This window comes from Gobius niger (genome assembly GCF_951799975.1).
Source record: "Gobius niger genome assembly, chromosome: 1".
In the NCBI taxonomy this organism is placed as follows: Eukaryota; Metazoa; Chordata; class Actinopteri; order Gobiiformes; family Gobiidae; genus Gobius; species Gobius niger.
Genome location: NC_136852.1, coordinates 25,641,457 through 25,660,753, shown reverse-complemented (window position 1 = coordinate 25,660,753; position 19,297 = coordinate 25,641,457). Strand labels below are relative to the sequence as shown.

General features: G+C 42.1%; 1 protein-coding gene across 7 annotated transcripts in view; it reads right to left on the bottom strand.

The window, feature by feature from the left end:
- fat3a (FAT atypical cadherin 3a) overlaps positions 1-19,297 on the bottom strand; it is a 187,583-nt gene that overhangs the window by 48,745 nt on the left and 119,541 nt on the right. For all 7 annotated transcript variants that reach the window (XM_079558052.1, XM_079558054.1, XM_079558055.1 and 4 more), the window contains exons 5-7: positions 7,602-7,663; positions 906-1,220; positions 15-225 (exon numbers count right to left, since the gene is read on the bottom strand). In XM_079558052.1, coding sequence (XP_079414178.1) covers positions 15-225; positions 906-1,220; positions 7,602-7,663 — 588 coding nt within the window. The remainder of the gene's footprint in view (positions 1-14; positions 226-905; positions 1,221-7,601; positions 7,664-19,297) is intronic.

The following is a 19,297-nucleotide window of genomic DNA, read 5'->3' as shown; positions in this document are numbered from 1 at the left end:
GGCGCGGGCCTTACCTGTGATGTCGAACCACAGAGGGGGAGAGCTGTGCTGCAGAGAGACCACGCCCACTATCTCGGAAACCTTATCGTTCTCCATGACGGTGAAGTTGTAGAAGGCTTCGTCGAAAATCAGAGGGGAGGAGAGAGCGGCCGGGCGGCGGATCCACTCGATGTGAAGGCGCGCCGTGGACGACTTCTGAGGGCGGCCGTTGTCTGTGGCTTTGATCTGAGGGGAGACGAGGTGGGAGAGAAGTTGAAGTTAGAGCCAGGGCAAAGTCAGAGAATGTTAAACCAGCAACAGGTCACAATTATCGTGGGAAATATTACGATTTTACGATAATTCACGATCATCAAAGCAAGACTTCATCTGAATCAGCTGATTTCCCGGTTCACTTCAGTTTTTACATTGACAAAACAGTGCTGCACCTGGTTCTTTTGGGACTCTTCCTTTGGCAACATTATGGAATCATCATAAAAAATTATCCGATTTTCTCTCTGCACTTGGATTATTGAACGTACTGCTGATTTCTTATGTGTTGGGGTGGATTTAACACTGGATGCTGTTTCTTCAGACTTTACTTGTGAGTGTGCACTGCTGGCACAACATGCGCTACGGCTCATGAGACAAGACAGCGGTTTACTGTGGGTCCTAAAATTCTTTTACATTACAATTAACCTCCCGTGAGCTGTAATAACCGTGGCAATTGTCAAACTGGTTCATCAGTTTAAATTTAGATCATGACAGTAAGCAGCGTACAATGTACATAGGTTACGACTTGAGTATTGAGGCAGAGTATTTCAATCGCTTCTAGGGTGAATGTATACCTACTAAAAATATAGGGCTTGTGTGGGTATGAACCAGGACCAAGACTGTACCCAGTTCTATGTTTCCGTCACTGATCATACCGTAAGAATATCGTAGCTCCCTGCAGCAAAAGCCTTCCTGGACGACACCACCGCCGTTTTGGGGTCGATGAAAAACTTCCCGTCCTCGTTGCCGTCGACGATGCTGTAGGACAGATCGGCGTTCGGGCCCTCGTCTCGATCGTGGGCGAACACTCGGTAGATGGGCTCCCCTTTCTTCTTCCTGTCCCGCTCCGGAAGCTTCACCTGGTACATCTTGTCCGAAAAGGAGGGCTTGTTGTCGTTCTCGTCGATCACTTGGACCATCACCCAAACTGTGCTCTGTCTCGGATTAGGGCCTCCGTCTGATACCACCACCTGGGGACGGAAATGAAGACAACTGTGTTATGCCACATGTAGTAATTGTATTATTATATATTTACAGTGTGGCACTACGTAAGCAGGATTACAAAAGAGAAATATGTTTTTTTATGCATCTGTTGTAAATTTTAAGGATAAGCTTTTGTTCAGAAATACAAAAGGCCCTAATTCAATTCAGAAACTCTGGTCTGGACAAGACTTTTGGCGTCCATTGTGGTTAATAATGAATAAACCGTAGGTGTAATTCCATTGTCAGCCCTGTCCGCAGTAGCGGAGTGTCTCTCCTAATTCTATTCAAGTCATTGTCAGAGTCTCTAAATGAGAGGAAAATGTCTTGTTCCTCACTGACAGCTCATTCATTAGGCTCTTCCACGGTTCGCACAGTGCTCCTCTCCTGCAGTTTTCAATTATCACATTCTAAAAACCAAATGCATTAACTTGTATCCGTGTTCCCCTAAGCCATTAAAACATGCTGGGTTTTCTTTATGGGCATGTGGTCCATAGCAATGTTGGCTATTAATATCAGGTCCAATATTTTGGCCGTATATTATGAGTCGAACTGCCATTAATCTACCAACATTTTACCTGATGTCAAGAGAGGCTAATTATGGTGGTAGGATTTAAAAGAAAATTAGGTCATATCAGTGATGCTAGACGCACAATAAGCGGGCTTGTTGAATCAATTTGTAATGCTACATGAGCTCTCTGAGCTGCTCCAGGTCTGCAGTGTCTATCAAAAGCACAAAGGCACAGTGGTGATCCTGAGAAAGGCAAAAGGATCTTTGTGGGTAATAGTTAGTGCTCATTTTGATTAAATGAGCACTGACTCATTTTGCTGACAAATGTCTTTTTACACAGTAGAACTTTCCAAAAGCTAAATTAAAAAAGTAATTTATAAAGACTGCAGCTATATTATGACCTAAAGATATTTGAGGCCGACACATTTCTTCCTCTGAAACACTGAAGAGGCACCAAGAGCCCCCCACATCTGCAGAATAAGGCACTACAGGAAACAAAAAAAAAGAGACAAACAAGGAGGTATCCGGGCAAGACTAGCAGCTAAGCCACACATCCCTTCACTCCTTCTGATGTTCTGGCTGAACCACTACTCTCTTCAGAAGACGGTCGTGGAGCGAGGGAGCTGCGCAGGAGGAAGAGGAAGGAGGAGTTGGAGCTGACCAGTGCGGGACACCACGCTCTGAAACAGGGACACACCCAGGAGGCGGTGCACCGTTTCAGAGGATCAGAGGAGCACTGAGGGTACTCCAGTTTCCACTACCTCCAAAATCATGCTGGTCAAGTTGGCCCACAATGGTGGCAGCTCAGGCGCCAACCCCCCCCCCCCCCCCCCCCAAAAAAAAATAGAGCAGAAAAAGACAAACAAAAAACAATGGCTAAAAGGTAAAGGTTAAACTAAAGTTGTATCAACATTAACGCTGGTGCCTTCAAGTGCTTGGAGAGACACAACTTTTTAGGAGTCGCCCCAATCGACGATTTATCTCTGCAATGTAATGGCTGTATATGCATCAATAACACAGTCTCCCACTGGTGTACGCTGCCCGTAGTATCGGCTGCAGTGATTAGTGATCGCAGCCTGGAGCTGGTTGGAACCTTCCACGCTGAGTCCAGATGTTAGAGAGATGTTCGGGGGGTGTTTGTGAGGTGAGTCCAGACCAAAGCAGGTGTTAATCACTGCTGTGCGTCCCCTGTTGCCATCTGTTCCCCGCCTCCATGTGTCTTTATGTTTGTGATATTCATGATTCACTGCCACGGACAGAAGGCACAACCAGGACCAAACAAGAAAAAGCAAATCAATTACCCCGTTTTGTTTTGCTTCCGGACGGACTCTCACTCAATGTAACTAACCGCTATTGGCAGCTCTGCAAATAATAACAGATGTGCTCCTTGCCAAAATCCCCTGGCATGGCATTATGAGAGTTTTGACCTTGTGCAGGAAATAAGCAGGTGGCAGTAAGGCAACGTTAACGCTTCTTAATGCCCTTTTAATCATAAGATGCAACATTTCTAATGCCACAAACGCAAAAAATGCAACGCAACTGTTCAAGTATCATCTCCAACAATTTGGAACAATTCCATCAAACAGAGGAATGCAGAAAAAATTGGATATTTAAGAAGTGGAGGCAACAGATATCTTTTGACCTCAAAAGTTTGAGGTTTGGTTCTGGAGTGAATGGCATTTAGGTCCAGTTCTCCTCATCCACATCTGAATTAGATCTTCCGCCTGCATACGCGTGTTTCTTGTGTGGCGGTTTTAGCGCCTCAATATCAATTAGATTGTGATAAACATATTTTTTCCCAAAATTTCTTTTTGTACCCCCTGGGGTGTCCTGCATACACCCGGGGGTGCACGTAGGGAATCCCTGTTTTAGACCATCATTTTGGAATATCTGATGAAAATATACAGGGTAGCTGATATAAACTTATATACATTTCTCTTCTATGAATGAAAATAAGTCCTTGTTACTTGTTACTACTGAAAAACTGAAAACATATAATTTGTGCTAATTATTTGCAGTCTGCATTGCTCTTATTCCTAGAATGCCAGTACACCTCCGGCGTGTAAAGCAACATGAGCCTCTAAATTTAAACTAAGATAAAATCGACTTTTCCACTATCAAACTTTAACATAATGCATAAATAGAGGGGTATTTTCTGTCTCCGGCAAATATTAAAGCCGGAAATTGAGGATTAGATTAGAAATGTCCTTGCCCTGTTGATCAGAGCACTTTGAAATACATTTGATGCAAACCCCTAAATGTTACTCTCGCATTAACAGACGGTCTTAATCTCGCAGTGTTACAGGCTCATGGGGAAGAGGTCATCAGAAGAATAGACTACTGTAAGTTATTGTTGCATTTCCTCTAAAGTTTTAGTGCAGCCGCTCGTGAAATTACATCCAGGCCAGTCTCCCAGAGTCTAAAGATAGTCTGAATATATATAACGTGTTGGAGCCTATAGAAGTGTATGCGAGAAAAGTCATTACGATAAAATGTCATCAACTCCCGAGGAAAAATCTATGTTTTATTGTTAGACAGTGGCCTTCTCTGGTCAAAGGCAAAGGGACACGCTTAAACAGTGATGTAGTGTGATAGTAAGTTCATCCCACGCTGCAAATGACTTTCACACAAGAGCAGCATGACCAAACCAAACTATTACAGATAACTTTATGGGTTTAGTGCGAGCCATGTAGTGAGTAGTGATTGTTTTCCCCTTCACAACTGCAGGGTTGAATTTTGTACGTTTTTCCCTCCAAGATGTTACTAATGGTCTATTTCATGCACTTTCTTGACATGTCTTAAAGTTATATCCTCATAAAAATATGTGTCATAATGTGTCATTAGTACCAAATACCTGCAAAAAAGTATAATACTTTAAATAAATCCTTTAAAGCAGTACTAAGTAACTTGTGCCCCTACAGGCCATAAGAGCCACTGCAGGTGTTGTAGCATGCTATGTTTTTTTACTCATTAATTGTCTGTGAGAGCAAATACTACGCTGACAGAAAAGACAAAGGGAGAGAGGGATATTGTACATACAATTACACAATGGAGATAATTTTCCTCCCCCATACTGGCTGTAAATCCTGTTTAAGTGGTGCTAGCCCACAGTTAGCTTTGCCCGTTAGCCTGTTAGCTTCTTCGTCCTGATTCTGTTAGTGTGTATTGGTTGCTCCGGTCCGGCGGCAGTCCAGTTGCAAGTGTGGTTTTCTGGCCACCAGTCACCCCATCAACACTTGTATTACCGTATTTTCCGGACTATAAGTCGCTCCGGAGTATAAGATGCACTAGCATCATTATAATGCGTAATGAGAAAAAAAAAAAACAGGCTTAATAGGCATACGATTTGTGACACATTACACAACAAACTAAATAGCAAAATAAATGTTGACATCACATAAACAGTTCAAATAACTAAAGCATAAGGAACATACCACTGCACCACTGACAAACCTCTCCCAACAGCATGTTTTTCAAACTTTCATTTGCAAAGTCGTCCCTCTAGCTGTTTCTTCTAAGAGTAACCTCCGCTTCTCGCTCACTCCAAACTTTCTTTCTGCTGCTCGATTAGCCTGCAGTGCCCTCTAGTGGTATGTGAAATTGCATATTGGAATTTAAGAAAAAAAAAAAAAAAAAAAACATTAGTTGCTCCGGAGAATAAGACCCTGCCAAACTATGAAAAAAAGTGTGACTTATAGTCCGGAAAATACGGTACCCCCAAAGGGAGTACAGAGAGGATTTATTTAGGTAAACAAGTTACTTAGTATTGCTTTAACACACGCATGGTTAAATACATTGATGACTGCCAAAATGTAAACATACCGCTACTTCGATAGGCTTATCTAACTCACATTTGAATCTCCTAATATAAACTCGTTAGGTCCTGTCACTCCTTGAAGTCAGGAGGAACCCCACCGTGGTTCACTGATCTAAAAGCGGTCCGCCAAAGTGAATTGCTTATTGGAAGCCGGGTCTGCCGCGATATTTGATTTGTAAGACCTTTTAGCTGCAAACAAACACGGGTCCTGCACAGACCCATGCCCACACTCCACTCCTCGGCCAATCAGACCCCATCATCTCAGAGCGGCGAGGGTCCGGCCATGTGCAGACAGCTCCTATTATCTTCTAATAGACAGCCACGTCTTCACACGCTGCCTCTATTACGGCGCCGAGGCCCGAGCAGCCCGGAGGAGCACACGGCAGCGAGCCAATTTGTTCCCATCTCCAGCCCTGGCAGCTGCTGGAGTGGAGCCAGTCCAGGGGTGTAGCGCGTAAGGAGGCAGTACTGTCAGAAGCTCCCGTTCAAAGAGCGGCCTTACAAAGCAGAGGGTTTGACGGCTTATTTCTACATGCACGACTCTGGGGTTGAGTCCACACGTACTGGAAGGGAGACGGAGCCTTCTGTGGAGAGCTTAGAGTATGATTTTAAAATGAAAATGAACACGTTTTTTATAGTAGTGGTGGGATTCGCTAACATTTTTTTATTAGAGTTAAAAAAAAACCTCTTTGAATCTTTATGGTACTCATATTACTTATATAGTGCTTTCTAACTTTATCAGGCCCAAGTAGGGTGAAGTGTCTGGCCCAAGGACTGAACGAGTGTGCATTATGGGGAGCTGAGATTCGAACCCACAACCTTCCGACCATCTGCGCCACCGTCACCCTTTAATTCATTGGTCAATGGCATTTACTTGTTGATTCATTGCATTCCATTCAGTGCAATTCATTAATCGCAATTAATCACATTTAAGCATAATATATTTAGGGGTTGTTATATATTTTAGATGCTTCGTTGTATTTTCCTACATTTGAACTTATTTAAAGTGGAAGCTGGAAGGTCCCAGGTTCGATTCCCACCTGGACGGAGCATTTCTGTGTGGAATTTATATGTTCTCCCTGTGTCTGTGTAGTTTTCCTCCAGGTACTCTGGTTTCCCCTACCACTAAAAACATGTACAATCCTCCAGGCTGGTGTTTCTGACCATCAGTCTGGCTCCATATCTGGAGATGGGTCCCCCCATTGCTCCTTACGGGTCGTCAGGATGGAGAGGACAAATTTTGTTGTGCAATTGTTGTATGACAAAAAAAAACACAATAGCGGTTTGACTTTTTTTGGAGAATGATCTTTTTAAATAAGTTTATGTCGGCTTAACTGTGTGAATAAACACTTTCAACAGTTTCTGGCTTTACGCTGTGTTTGTCTGCAGGAAAAAGGAAACTGAAAAAGCGTTTGTGCTGCTAAAGTAAAGTGTGATTAATTTTGGTTCATATCTTGATCGCACTTAACCATATGCAATTAATTCATTAATTACAATTAAAACGGTATTCGTTTTACAGATGTGTTCTTTATGTGTATGGGCTGTTTGCGTGGATCACACACTGGGCATTAGTCCATGTTAGGACTGGGACTTGAGAACTGGTTCTGTCCATCAGAATAATTTGCCCGTCATTAAAAGCGACGCTGACCTCAGCCACCACTTTTTTTTCTCAAAGTCACATTTCAAAACAGCTACAACTGAGCAAAGTGCTGTACAACAAACATTATACAGTGCAATGCATGTGTAAAAACAGTTACAATGTATGCAACATGAAATAGTAGTAAAATGAAAGATTATTTTAATTTCAGTGAAGGTTCTTGAGTCATCTTCTGTAGTTAAAGTGTCAAATGTCTCACCTCTCATCACTTTTATTTGAACTTAATTAACTTTATGTTGGCGTTTCTCCACAAAACCTGCAGCTTTCTGTAACTTTCCTGCGTAATCGGCCGGTAAAAATGTTTCACAGTGACGTTTACCCTTTTGTTTATTATCCCTTCAGTCCTGCCTCTTGTCTTGAACTACAAGTGCGAGCTTTTGACTTACCTCCAGAACGTGCTCGTTTTGCTGCTCTCGGTCCAGCTTGCGGGAGGTGGTCGTAATGAGACCTGTAGCAGAGAAACAGGAGAAAACAATTAAAACGTGCTGCTGCTGTCTCCTTCAGCGTCCACGGCGGCGGTCGAGTGGGGGGGTGGCGGTAATTAGCGGGCGCTTGTCAGACCCCGGGCCTGACTGGGTGCTGTTATAGAGAGAGTTAAAGCAGGAGGAGATGAAGTCATTAGAGAACTTGCATAGAGATTATGAGCCGCGCACTGTAAAGGGAGGTGAGCGGTCACATAAACCATGAGGCAGAAGGGGATGAATATAAGGAGGTGTGAAGGCAAAGCAGCACAATAACTATTAGTGCATTGTAGCATGTGCTATGTATGTAAAAGAAAAGGAATCTAATTCTATCTAATACGATTGGCCTAACGTGGCTTCAGTGAAATATTACAACAGCGTACTTTGCAGATTGTTTCCAAGTGAAAGCTACATAAATTGTGCTTTAATAATAATAATGGCTTACACTTGTATTGCGCTTCAAAAGCCTGTATTGGGAGGATCGCTGTTATTGTTTATTTCCGCGATTTTCACCGGGTGTTTTGGTGACTGGTGGGCAAACAGCTGATTTTTCCGAGCTTGAAGAGCTGTTTATTTAATTCACCGATCTTTTACAGCACCGATCTTTTCACAGATGCGATGCGCTGTTTGTGAACGATGTTTTCACCACCATAGAACTATTGATATCTATTTAATACATTTAATACATTTGCTCATCAGTGCCTCGGACGTGACGACACGGCGATCCCCTCATTACCAAGTTTCTCTTCATTCACATTGCACTTGTGGTGGTAAGCTTCTATTGTAGCCACAGCTGCCCAGGGGTAGACTATCAATCTGTCCCATCGGTCTCCACCAACCACTCACTCACACAATACATTTATCCTGGCCTATTGTACATGTTTTTTGTGGTAGGGGAAACTGGAGTACCCAGAGGAAACCTACGGAGTCACGGGGAGAACATGCAGAACGTTTTCTTTTACATTGTACTATTGTGAAATGCAGATATTATTTTGATTTTGGGGGTAATAAGCTTGTTGCTTCAGCCCACTGCTTTTGAGCAGAATGTGCATACTGCTCAAATAGACAAATAAACTGAACTAAAGGCCCCCTCTGGCCAGGGACTGCTAACCGCTGCACCGCCTAACCCTAACCCTTTTCACTGAAGGCAATTTGAGTGCTGAAATTACCAAGAGAAGTTGTATGTACTGATTTCAATTCACTCAAAACATTCCTCCCAGAACTGAGATGTGAGGCGAAGTGAGAGAAGTCACTGTACCACATCAAAATTGTGAGACCAAAATGTTCTTTGTATCGTCTCAACTCAGCCAAACAACAGCGCACAGACATAAATGAAGCACAGTGCTATTATGAAAACCAAATAAACAAAAAGGAACAACAGCAACTTCTATCACAAAGCAACGCAAACCAGAGACGGAATCTAGTCTCTCGCGGACGTGTTGAAAGTCATCTCGTTTCACTCCTGAGCGGACGTGAGAAGACGCCGCTCGCCCGTCTCCTCCTGCGCTTGGCGAGGAGCGTCGACATGTCGGAGCTGCGACGCCCGCGGCTACTGTTTATTAATGAGAACACGACTGCTGGGCTTTATGCTACATTAGCCTCTCCGACTGACACGCTAACAAGCCCCGAGTACAGCGCTCCACTTCTGTAGCGTTCACACTAACAAGGAGCGCGGTGACAGCTCCGATCGCGTACGACCCGCACAAACAATGCACCTCTATCCCAGAGAGCAGCCAAAAGTTTGATTGAAATCCAAAATATAAACCTCTGAGTCAATATAGGGATGATAAAAGGTCCGGACGGCAATGAAGCGCGTCAAAATTGTATAAATGTCATGATTATTGCAGCGTAAACCTCAATTCCAACTGCCAAAAAAGCTGAAACCGCGGCAATAGCAGCAGAGTGTATCGTTTTTGAAACATCATAAAGTTTCCTTCGTTATCCCAAATGAGAAAAACGTTTCCAGGTTCCCGAGGACGCACGTGGTAAACCTGTCCATTTCAATTTCAAGAGTTTTTTTTTTTAGTTTTTTTTTTTGAGCCAATATTCTGGCCATTGAATCAAAGCGTGGCTCCTCTGACCCGTCTCCATTTAGAAGCGTGCTAACGAGGGCTCGGAGGAGGAGGAGGACCGCACACCGCCACGCTGCTCTGGGATTATGCACGTGTAATTAGCGCGGGGAGACATGGAGGTAAGTGGGTTAGGTTTGTCTTTAAGAAACTCGGCGCTCCGGGCCAAAATGTCTCAGGATGTCGGCTAATCACGAAGAGAGCTGTTCCACTTCTGCTTCACTGCTATTTTTAAACAGCGCCCTTTATGCTACACATTCTTTCAAAACGGGCAGATTCGCTTTAGGACGAAAGTGGTAACGGGCAATTACCGCAGAAAGAAACTGAAGTCGAAAAAGATAAAAAAAATTTCATCTTGCCTTGCTTTCACTGACGGTGCCTTTCCAAGACTGTTGTTGTTTGTAAGAAAAGTATGGGGGTACGAGCGACATGCAGTATTTTCCATTAAAGTGATAGTATGTAAGTTTCTTATTATTTCACATGGATTTTACATGAATGGCTTGGATTATTGCCTTTTTGTCCGAGAGAGGAAGATATTGGTCATTTCACAGCTCCAGCTAAAGGTAAACAGCTAAAGTTAGCCACTTATCGCCGTAACGTTTATATTCAAATACTTTATTTTCAAACGCTCCCTCCCCCTCCCCTCTTGATTGGACCTGACTGGCTGGTTCGCAGGAAAAGCTCGTCTCATTGGTCGACGCAGGAGGATACTAGACTCTGATTAGTTGCCGAGATCCGGGAAGAAGGGATTTTACAAAAATTAATCTATATACTACGAGTTACTACTATAAAATGCAAGGCCAGGTGATCAATTTTGCCCATTTCATAAAATTTGTAAAACATTTAGACTTTCAAATTTTCAGTTTAATATCTGCCCTACAGTTTATTGCAGAGTTTGCAACGTAATACACTGCGTTCCAAATTATTATGCAAATGACATTTTTCTAAGATTTTCTAAATTGTCAACTCAAATGAGAGTCAGCATAATTTTTAAGTCTTTAACTGGTAGAGGATCATTTAAATGTGGTGGAAAAAATTTCCTAGTGATAACAGTATTTTTTTCAAAAATAAATATAGTAAAAACCTCAAAATCCACTGTTCCAAGTTATTATGCAACTCATCGTTTCAATACATTTTAAAGCTTGTAATTAACTGAAAATGGTCAATTGTTGTATTTGTAGCATTAGGAGGTCATATTTACTGAAATCAAAAGCTATTTCAATCAAAAAAATATTAACAGGTCAAGTTATATTTTGACATAGGAGCCCTTGTGTGATAGCGGCTTCAAAATTCTTAAATCCATTAAAATTGTAAGTTTTTGGACAGTTTCTGCTTGGATTTCTTTGCAGGATGTTAGAATAACCTCCCAGAGCTGCTGTTTGGATGAAAACTGCCTCCCACCCTCATAGAAGTTTTTTTTGTTGAGGCTCCAAAGGTTCTCAATAGGGTTGAGGTCAGGGGAGGAGGGGGTCCACATCATGAGTTTCTCTCCTTTTATGCCCATAGCAGCCAGTGATGCAGAGGTATTCTTTACAGCAGGACATGGTGCGTTGTCAGGCATGAAGAGGATTTTGTTAGGGAAAGCACAGCTCTTTTTGTAGCATAGAAGACAGTGGTCAGTCAGAAACTCCACATATTTTTCAAAGGTCATTTTCACACCTTCAGGGAGCCTAAAAGGGCCTAAAGGGGCCGACCAGCTCTCTCACCATGACTCTGGCCCAAAACATGACTCCGCCACCTCTTTACTGACATTACAGCCATGTTGGGACATTGTGGTCATTCACCAACCATTCACTACTCCATTGATTTGACCATCCAGGGCTACACGGCCTCACCAGTGAACAAGACTGTTTGAAAATGAGTCCTCATGTATTTCTGAGCCACTGCAGCCGTTTCTGTTCATCAGCATTCAATTAACAGTTTAGGGGAGGCCCGGATAGAAGGTTTATGCACAACTGCAGCCTCTGGAGGGTCCTACACCTTGATGTTTGGGGGACTCCAGAGGCACCAGCAGCTTCAAATACCTGTATGCTGCTTTGTGGCATCTGTTCTCTTAATCTGATGTGTTTGTCTGGCAGAAACCGTCCATATTGTGCCTTTATCGGCACAAAACGGAGTGTGCTCAGAATCATCCACAAATCTCTTATCAGTTCGATGATTACACTTAATCTTTCATGAAATATCGAAGGTTTTCATACCTAGACCAAGGCATTCAACTATTTCACGCTTTTCATCAGCAGAAAGACCCATTTTCGTTCCCATATTGCTTGAAAATGATGATCTGCATAATAAAGTGGAACACCCTTTTCAGCAGTTTTTCCCTTAACTGGGCTTAACCCGACAACTACTCATCCCAGGTCTCTGAGATTAATGTCAGTGATTCATAGAGCCCCAAGACACGATACCATCCATGAGTTTCATTATTATTTTATTTTTTTTTACCTTTTTGACACAAAAATCCAATTTGCATAATAATTTGGAACGCAGTGTAGATGGAGTTTCCGTTTTTAGTGCTTCGCCCGTTGACTTGACACACGTTTTCATGGTTTCCTCTGTGTCACAATTCATTTTTATTTGGTTTTCAGACTATAACCTTCTAAAGAATTGAAAAAGTTTGGAGTTTTACCTGACCAGGTTAGAAGGCAGTGGACACCAAGTAAACAGAGGAGGGAAAATAGGGTAAAAAAAAAAAAAAAAAAAAAGGTAGGGATTGACAGCCCTTTGAAAGATTTCTTGCCAAAGAGTGCTCTCCTCTCTTTAGGATTACATGTGTTTATGAATACAACATTTGCAGGCGAGCGTGGATCATTGGGGGGCTGATGGGATTGCCTATAGCTCTGGGACAGTGGCCGTTTTGCTCCTGCGCCTCTTCACTGTGGCAGCTTTAAGCCCCATTCATCTGCGGCTTCAGTAAACCTCTCTATATGGAAATCAACGCAACTGCTGCTGTCGCCATCGCCCAGATTTGTGGACCCATTGTTTTCTTGGATTCAGCGGGCCAATTCCTCTGCACGCCCTTCTCATCGGGAAAACCAGGGCGTCCCGGGAGATAATTTATTTAGGCACTGGTCCTGTACTGATGTAGAAATGTGTCCAAATCTGATGACAATGCAGGCTGTTATAAAGCGGTTTGTCTGATAAGATATGGCCCATTGGAAAAGCAGCAAGAGGAGTGTTACAAATCACAGCAACTGTGTTAGTGAAACATCAACAATTGCAATACAATTCTTTTAAGAGTTAAAATACAGTAACATGATTTTACAACTTTCCAGTTTATAACGTTTTAGACAAACCTTAACCTTGTGTGTTTTATGGCCATGAGTTGACAAAGCTGATGAGCTGGCGTTGTGCTTTTAAACTCTTAATATTTACATTTTTCCAAAAATGTATGCTGAGAATATATGGGACATTTTGCGTCAGATCCAGACACGTGACCAGGACTTGGTGGGGCTGTTGAGCTCTATTGTGTTGGCATAGCAACCCATCAACTTCAATCAATCAATCCATCTTCTTCCATTCTTCCGTTACTGGGTCGTGAAATCACATTGCACCTGCTCATATGGCTCTTCTTGTAGGTGGTGGGTCCATGGAAGGACGGCCTCATGGTTCTAAACAAGACCTGTTGGTCTCTCATAAGGGGCTTCTGAACTGCTCTTTGTCTGACCCGTCACCTAGGACCTGTTTGCCATGGGAGACCCTACCAGAGGCACGTTGCCGTTAAGATGGCGGTTCCAGGAGGGGCCCATCAACTTCCACATTTGCATAATTCTATGACATACATTTTATTGATGACCTTCGATCGTTATAAAATTCCATTTCATTCCTGTCTCCTAACTCCACACGTAGTGAGATGTAATTTCACCCTGAACCTTGGTAAAGAAGCACACACACTTTTGCCAAAAATGTTGCTAGATTGGTGTGATTACTCTTCCTATGAGGGTGAGGTGATGTACTCTAGAGAGCTGAAGCTGAGAGGGCTTCACTAGCTGCTTCCAAGAAGGATTCATCTTCTTACGAGATGAAGAGCAACGAGGCCCTCCAAACTCTAATGAGAGCTGAAGCTGAGAAGGACATGTCCATAGTTCTGGACCAGCATGAGAGGACTTCACCAGCTGTTTCCAGGAAGGCTTCATCTTCTGATGAGACCAACGAGGCCCTGAAAACTCAAATGACGTTGAGCTGCCCTCCCAAATCAGTTGCAGCATAAAGAAAGACCAAGGCTGGAGGAAAAAGGCTCCCAAGCTGCTGTTCTCGTTAGCTGGGGACGAGACTCGGCAAAAAGAAATGGAATATGAAAAGCAGCAGTTTGACAACTCAGCCAATTCTGAATATAGGCTGAGAAACGACCTCCTTAATGAATCTCAGCAGAGGGAAACGATTTTGCTTGTGGAGATAGCTCGCCTTAAAGAAGAGGTCTCCACAGAAGCCAACTTACCACAGAAAGCCGATGATGAGAAGGACATGACGTTAGTGAACTTGAAACTTGAACTGTTTTTCAAGCTGCAGCAGCAAAAACATGGGAAGAGTGTCTACAAAAACAATATGATGACCTCAAGAAACTGAGAGAAGTTGAGAGCGACATCTTCACCAAGTCTCAAATCAGTCTCACTGCTAACATCCAAGAAATGTTTGAGGGGGAGAGAAAGACAATGGAGGAAGAGATTTGCCATCTAAAAGAAGAAGTCGCCAATGAAGCCAAGTTAAGACAGAGAGCAGAGGAAGAAAGGGGCATGACGTTGGTGGCGCTGAAGCTTGAAACGGCATCCCAAGCCTCCGTGGCTGAAGCAAGAGAAGTTGCTCTGCTGAAAGAAATGGAGGATCTCAAGAGTCGTCAGGAGTTTCAATCCAAATTGTACAATACACAACTAAACCAGCTTCTCCAGTAGCATGGCACTTTGAAAAGCGGTCTCCAGGGTGAAATTGCTACTTTAAAAGAAGTGCACACCAATGAAATGAACCAACAGAGCAGAAAAATGACAGAGCTGCAAGAAGAAATGGAGGAAACCAAGGAGGCGCTCAAAACCTCAGAAAAGGAGAAGGCGTCATTCACAAAAGACACTTTTAAGCGTAAAAAACTGAATATGGACAAGGTTGCAGAAATAGAGGCCTTGAAGAATGAAGTTTCTCAAAGGACAGAAAAGGTTAGAAAAGGTGACTGAAGCTACGGGTGTGGGACATGGAGAAACAGACACTCTTGAAGGAGAATGAGCGGCTAAGAAATAAGCTGCAAAAGGATGACGCAGAATGTAAGTTGGAGAAACAGACACTTGTGAAGGACATAGATGAACTCAAAGGTATGCTGCAAAAGGATGAGGCAGACAATGAAGCCTTGAGGGAGAAATCTGCAAAACTCGAGTGGAATTGGCCGAGGTAAGAAACAAAACCATCGTGCTTGGCTGTCACTTGAAAAAAGAGGCTGAGCAGAAAGCCCAAACGGTCGAGCAGATTCAGCTGTTGAAGAAACAGATATAAGAAATGAAAGAGGAGGCCGTCCAGGCATCCACATACTGGGAGGAGGAGAAAACCTCCCTCTTCTTGAAAAACTTTGTGAACAAACTTTGTGAAGAAGAATCTGAAAAACAAACCTTGATGAAGAAAATCGTACAAGTGGAGCAGGAACAACAAAAGGCCTCCCAAAAACATTTCATGTCTTAATTTTATGAAGAGAAGGTGCCAGAGTTGGGGGTAGGCGCTCATAAGCTTTTGCTTCAGCCTACTCCTTTTGAGCAAAATGTATGCTCAAATAAATAAATAAATAAATAAATAAATAAAGGTGAGTATGCTGAAGGAGACGCAGGAGCTCAAAACAGAGTTGAAGAGAGAATGGCGATGAGACCAAGCAGCTGCATGAGATGGTCAGCGCTTTGGACCAAGAACTGGAGAAGAGGGGGTTCAAAAAGTCAAAAATGTTTTACCATTGACTCCACAAACATAGATTACTTATTGAATTAAAAATAAAATAAAATAAATCTTCTTTTTCATTTGTTACAGAAAGGGGAAAAAACAAGAACACAAATGCACATCAATGTATACAAATAGAAATATACATACATACATCACATACACCCACACACATACACATACAGTACACCCATATGAACATTGTCCTCATGAATGTACACATTGCAACCAACGTATGGATACATAAACTGTTAATGCCTCCAGTAGTTTACTTAATCACGGAACAAAGAGTAGACTCTTATTTCCTTACCATTAAACCATTAATTCATAATAGTTCAATAATAACTTACCATGAATCTATTATTTAATTATTTTAAGCAGTTCAATAACAGTCTTCTGCCAACACTGAATATAGCATTTGACTAGCCATAGTCAAATGCTCTATGTTTTCCATTTCTCTTCATATTCCTTCCATCTATCAGTCATCCTGTAAAAGAGTTCATATGAAGCCACTCGCCCTAATTTGCACAACTATAAAGAGTGCAGTTTTGGGATTCTTCCATTCCCTTAATAATATTGTCTACCTATCATTATTGCTGTCTGGATGACCTGTGCATTTTGGCAAGGCTGCACTACAGCTGGACCTCCGAGCACGTATAATCTCGGAAATAACTCAAAGATGTCACCTGTAATGTCCTTATTACAATGATTCATTTTATTCCAGTACTTCATTTTGGAGCATTGCCACAATGCATGGAGCAGTGTGCCTTCTAAGCTTTGGCAATTCCAACATTTTGGTATATTCTTCAGGCCAAGTTTATGCAAACGTATTGTTGTCCAGTAATATTGATTAACCACTTTAAATTGTATCAACTTCATTCATTCACATTCAAATTCACACACTTGCTTGCTTGAACTGGTTGAAGAACCCCAGAAACAGATCCCATATCTTCCCTTTAACTAATTTTTTTCCAACTGAATGTGTTTCATTACATCATGTAGCAAATAAATATAGGTTGGAGGGTTTTTTAAATTCCAATTTAGTAATATAAGTCTTCTTGAGACCGAGACAAATTTAGTATACCATATCACACCAACGCACTTTAAAAACTTTACAGTTGGCCAAAGTGTCGTACACGCATCTTAAAACAATGGAAGGATTGATAACCGTCTGATAGAAATATATGGTAAATACATCAAACTACAGCCAACAATAAAGGACAAAGACAAATTGAGTAGTGCAAACAACATACAGTAAGAAGACAGAAACACATCTCACTCAGGTATTGAAAGCCTGCGAGAAAAGGTGCGTTTTCAAGCGGGTTTGAAACACAGGCAGAGACTGAGCCTGTCTAATCTCTGTAGGAACGAGTACCACAGCTTCGGGGCAGCAACAGAAACAACACGGTCCCCAGGAAGCTTCCTTTTAGTTTTTGGGACCACAAGCTGCAGCTGATCTGCTGACCTATAGTTGTGCACGATAATGCAGAAACAACCACATAATGTTAGACCATGATCCTTTGACCCTTTTCAGTGCAGCAAACATGAAGAAACTACTGCTAAGTCTAAAACATCAACTAACCAAGATTTTAATTATTTTACACATGGTTTTATAGATATACAGTGGGGCAAAAAAGTATTTGGCTGAAATACAATAGGAAGTACATGGGGAACTGACCAAAAACTTTTTTGCCCCACTGTATATAAGACACATGGAGTCTGGATATTTTGTTGCTTGTATATGAGGACATGGTACAGCCTAAATAATTGGAGTCAATGCAATTTGCTAAAAGCAATTCAAATTGCAATATTGATTGAATTACTATTAATTGTCAGGCGATTGTCGAATCTTCAAAATAAGCCCTGACTTAAAAGTAAGTAGTAGTAGTTGTTTAGTCTGTCTTCAAAAGATACTAAGATAGAGTACCACCAGAAAAAGCCCATAACCCACCCCCACCCAGGGCTAGCCCTGGGCATAGGTGACCTAGACGGCCACCTAGGTCACCATCTGCAGGGCGTGGGTGCCTAATTGCCCTTTAATTGCTTAACCCTGAGGTCCTTGTCCCACCATCTACAACATCAACCATTTTTGAACATAACTTATGAATGCAAGAGAAAGAGACTTGTGGTCTTTTGTGACAGAAACTTGAGATTTCCAGCATTCCTGGTCCTCCTACAGGGAGCTGTGCAACATCGCCATGAAATGTTGCAAATTTACATCAGTAGTGGAGGCTTTTCTGGCCATGTATCAAAAGATGAGAGCTCATCATAGGATGCTCTGTTTTTAATGCATTTCACCCCCAACCCCGCGATTGTCTCACACTGGGCAAAGATCAAAACTTGACTGTATAGAAAGATCAAAAATATATAAAACCCGGTGAGCGAGCCAAAAAGTAATTGGTAGGAAGGGCTCTTGGCACAGACTGGCAGCCATGTTATCGTCAGCCAACCAAAGGGCAACTGTTCCTGTAAATTGCAGCTTACCACCATCAGTGTGTGAAAAGTGATTGAATGATGCAATGTAAAGCAACTTTGGGTACTGAGAACTTTGCAAAACAAGATTGATGCATTATTACTAATATTATATGGCTGCTGTCAAGGCAAACAGTTGAATTTCACATGACCGTGTGCAATCGACACCCGGACAGAGGACAGCTGAAAGGTCGAAACAACAACAACAACTGGAAAGCCCACACACAATAGACACATTATTAATGTGAAAATCCATACGGTTATGGATGAGCCCACGCCTCATTAATGTTTCATTGTCGATAAAATATTCAGGACATGCCACAGTGATGGAGACAGACAAGGGAAGAAACGGCCCCGACAGAGAATAAAGCCGAGATTGGGCGTGAACTGCAGCTGAATGAAGCAGGACGAGGCGACACGAAGATGAGAGATGACAATAGGAAAAAGGCAAAGTGGAAGAATGGCTTTAATAACGCTACAAAAGGAGACAACAAATCCACAAACGAGGCGCCCTGGTGGAGTTATCAGATTCCTTTAAAGTACGAGCATCGGCGAGGATAAATATAGAAATGGCCAATTATTTCTGGGCTGATCTCAAGCCTTATCTGAGAAAATAAGAGCGAAAAACAAAGCCAAAGCTGCTGGACAGTTCATTCTCAATTCTTCCTCCAGTTATTTTCACATTAATTCAATATTTTCCAAGGGTTTTGAGAAGTGATGCAATGGACCAGTGCTGTTTTGTGAAAGAGATAAGAAGCACTTTTTTTACAAGCGTTTAAAATGTCATTATGGAGGAAGTTGGTAAAATGGTAAGTTGATAATGGTAGTTGGTATATAAGTTGTACAAAATATATTATGTAACAGCAACTCTAAATACAGAGAAGCAAAACGTTGTTCATTATAATTAAGTGTTTGGTTATATTTGTGGAGCAAAGAAAACTCTTAACACTTACATTATGTGAAAGTAAACAATTATTATCGAGGTTTTACTTAAATAATTTGGGTAAATAAAAGTTTGCTCATTTTTCAGTGTGGGTCAATCTTTTGCTTTTAAACACAGGCTCTACTCTATATTTATGAAAGACTGTTCATTTTACTACTGTTCAGTTTTTCTCAACTGACGCTTAACTTCATGTGCTGCACAAAGCCACCAGCTGATGCACATATTTCTCAAAAACA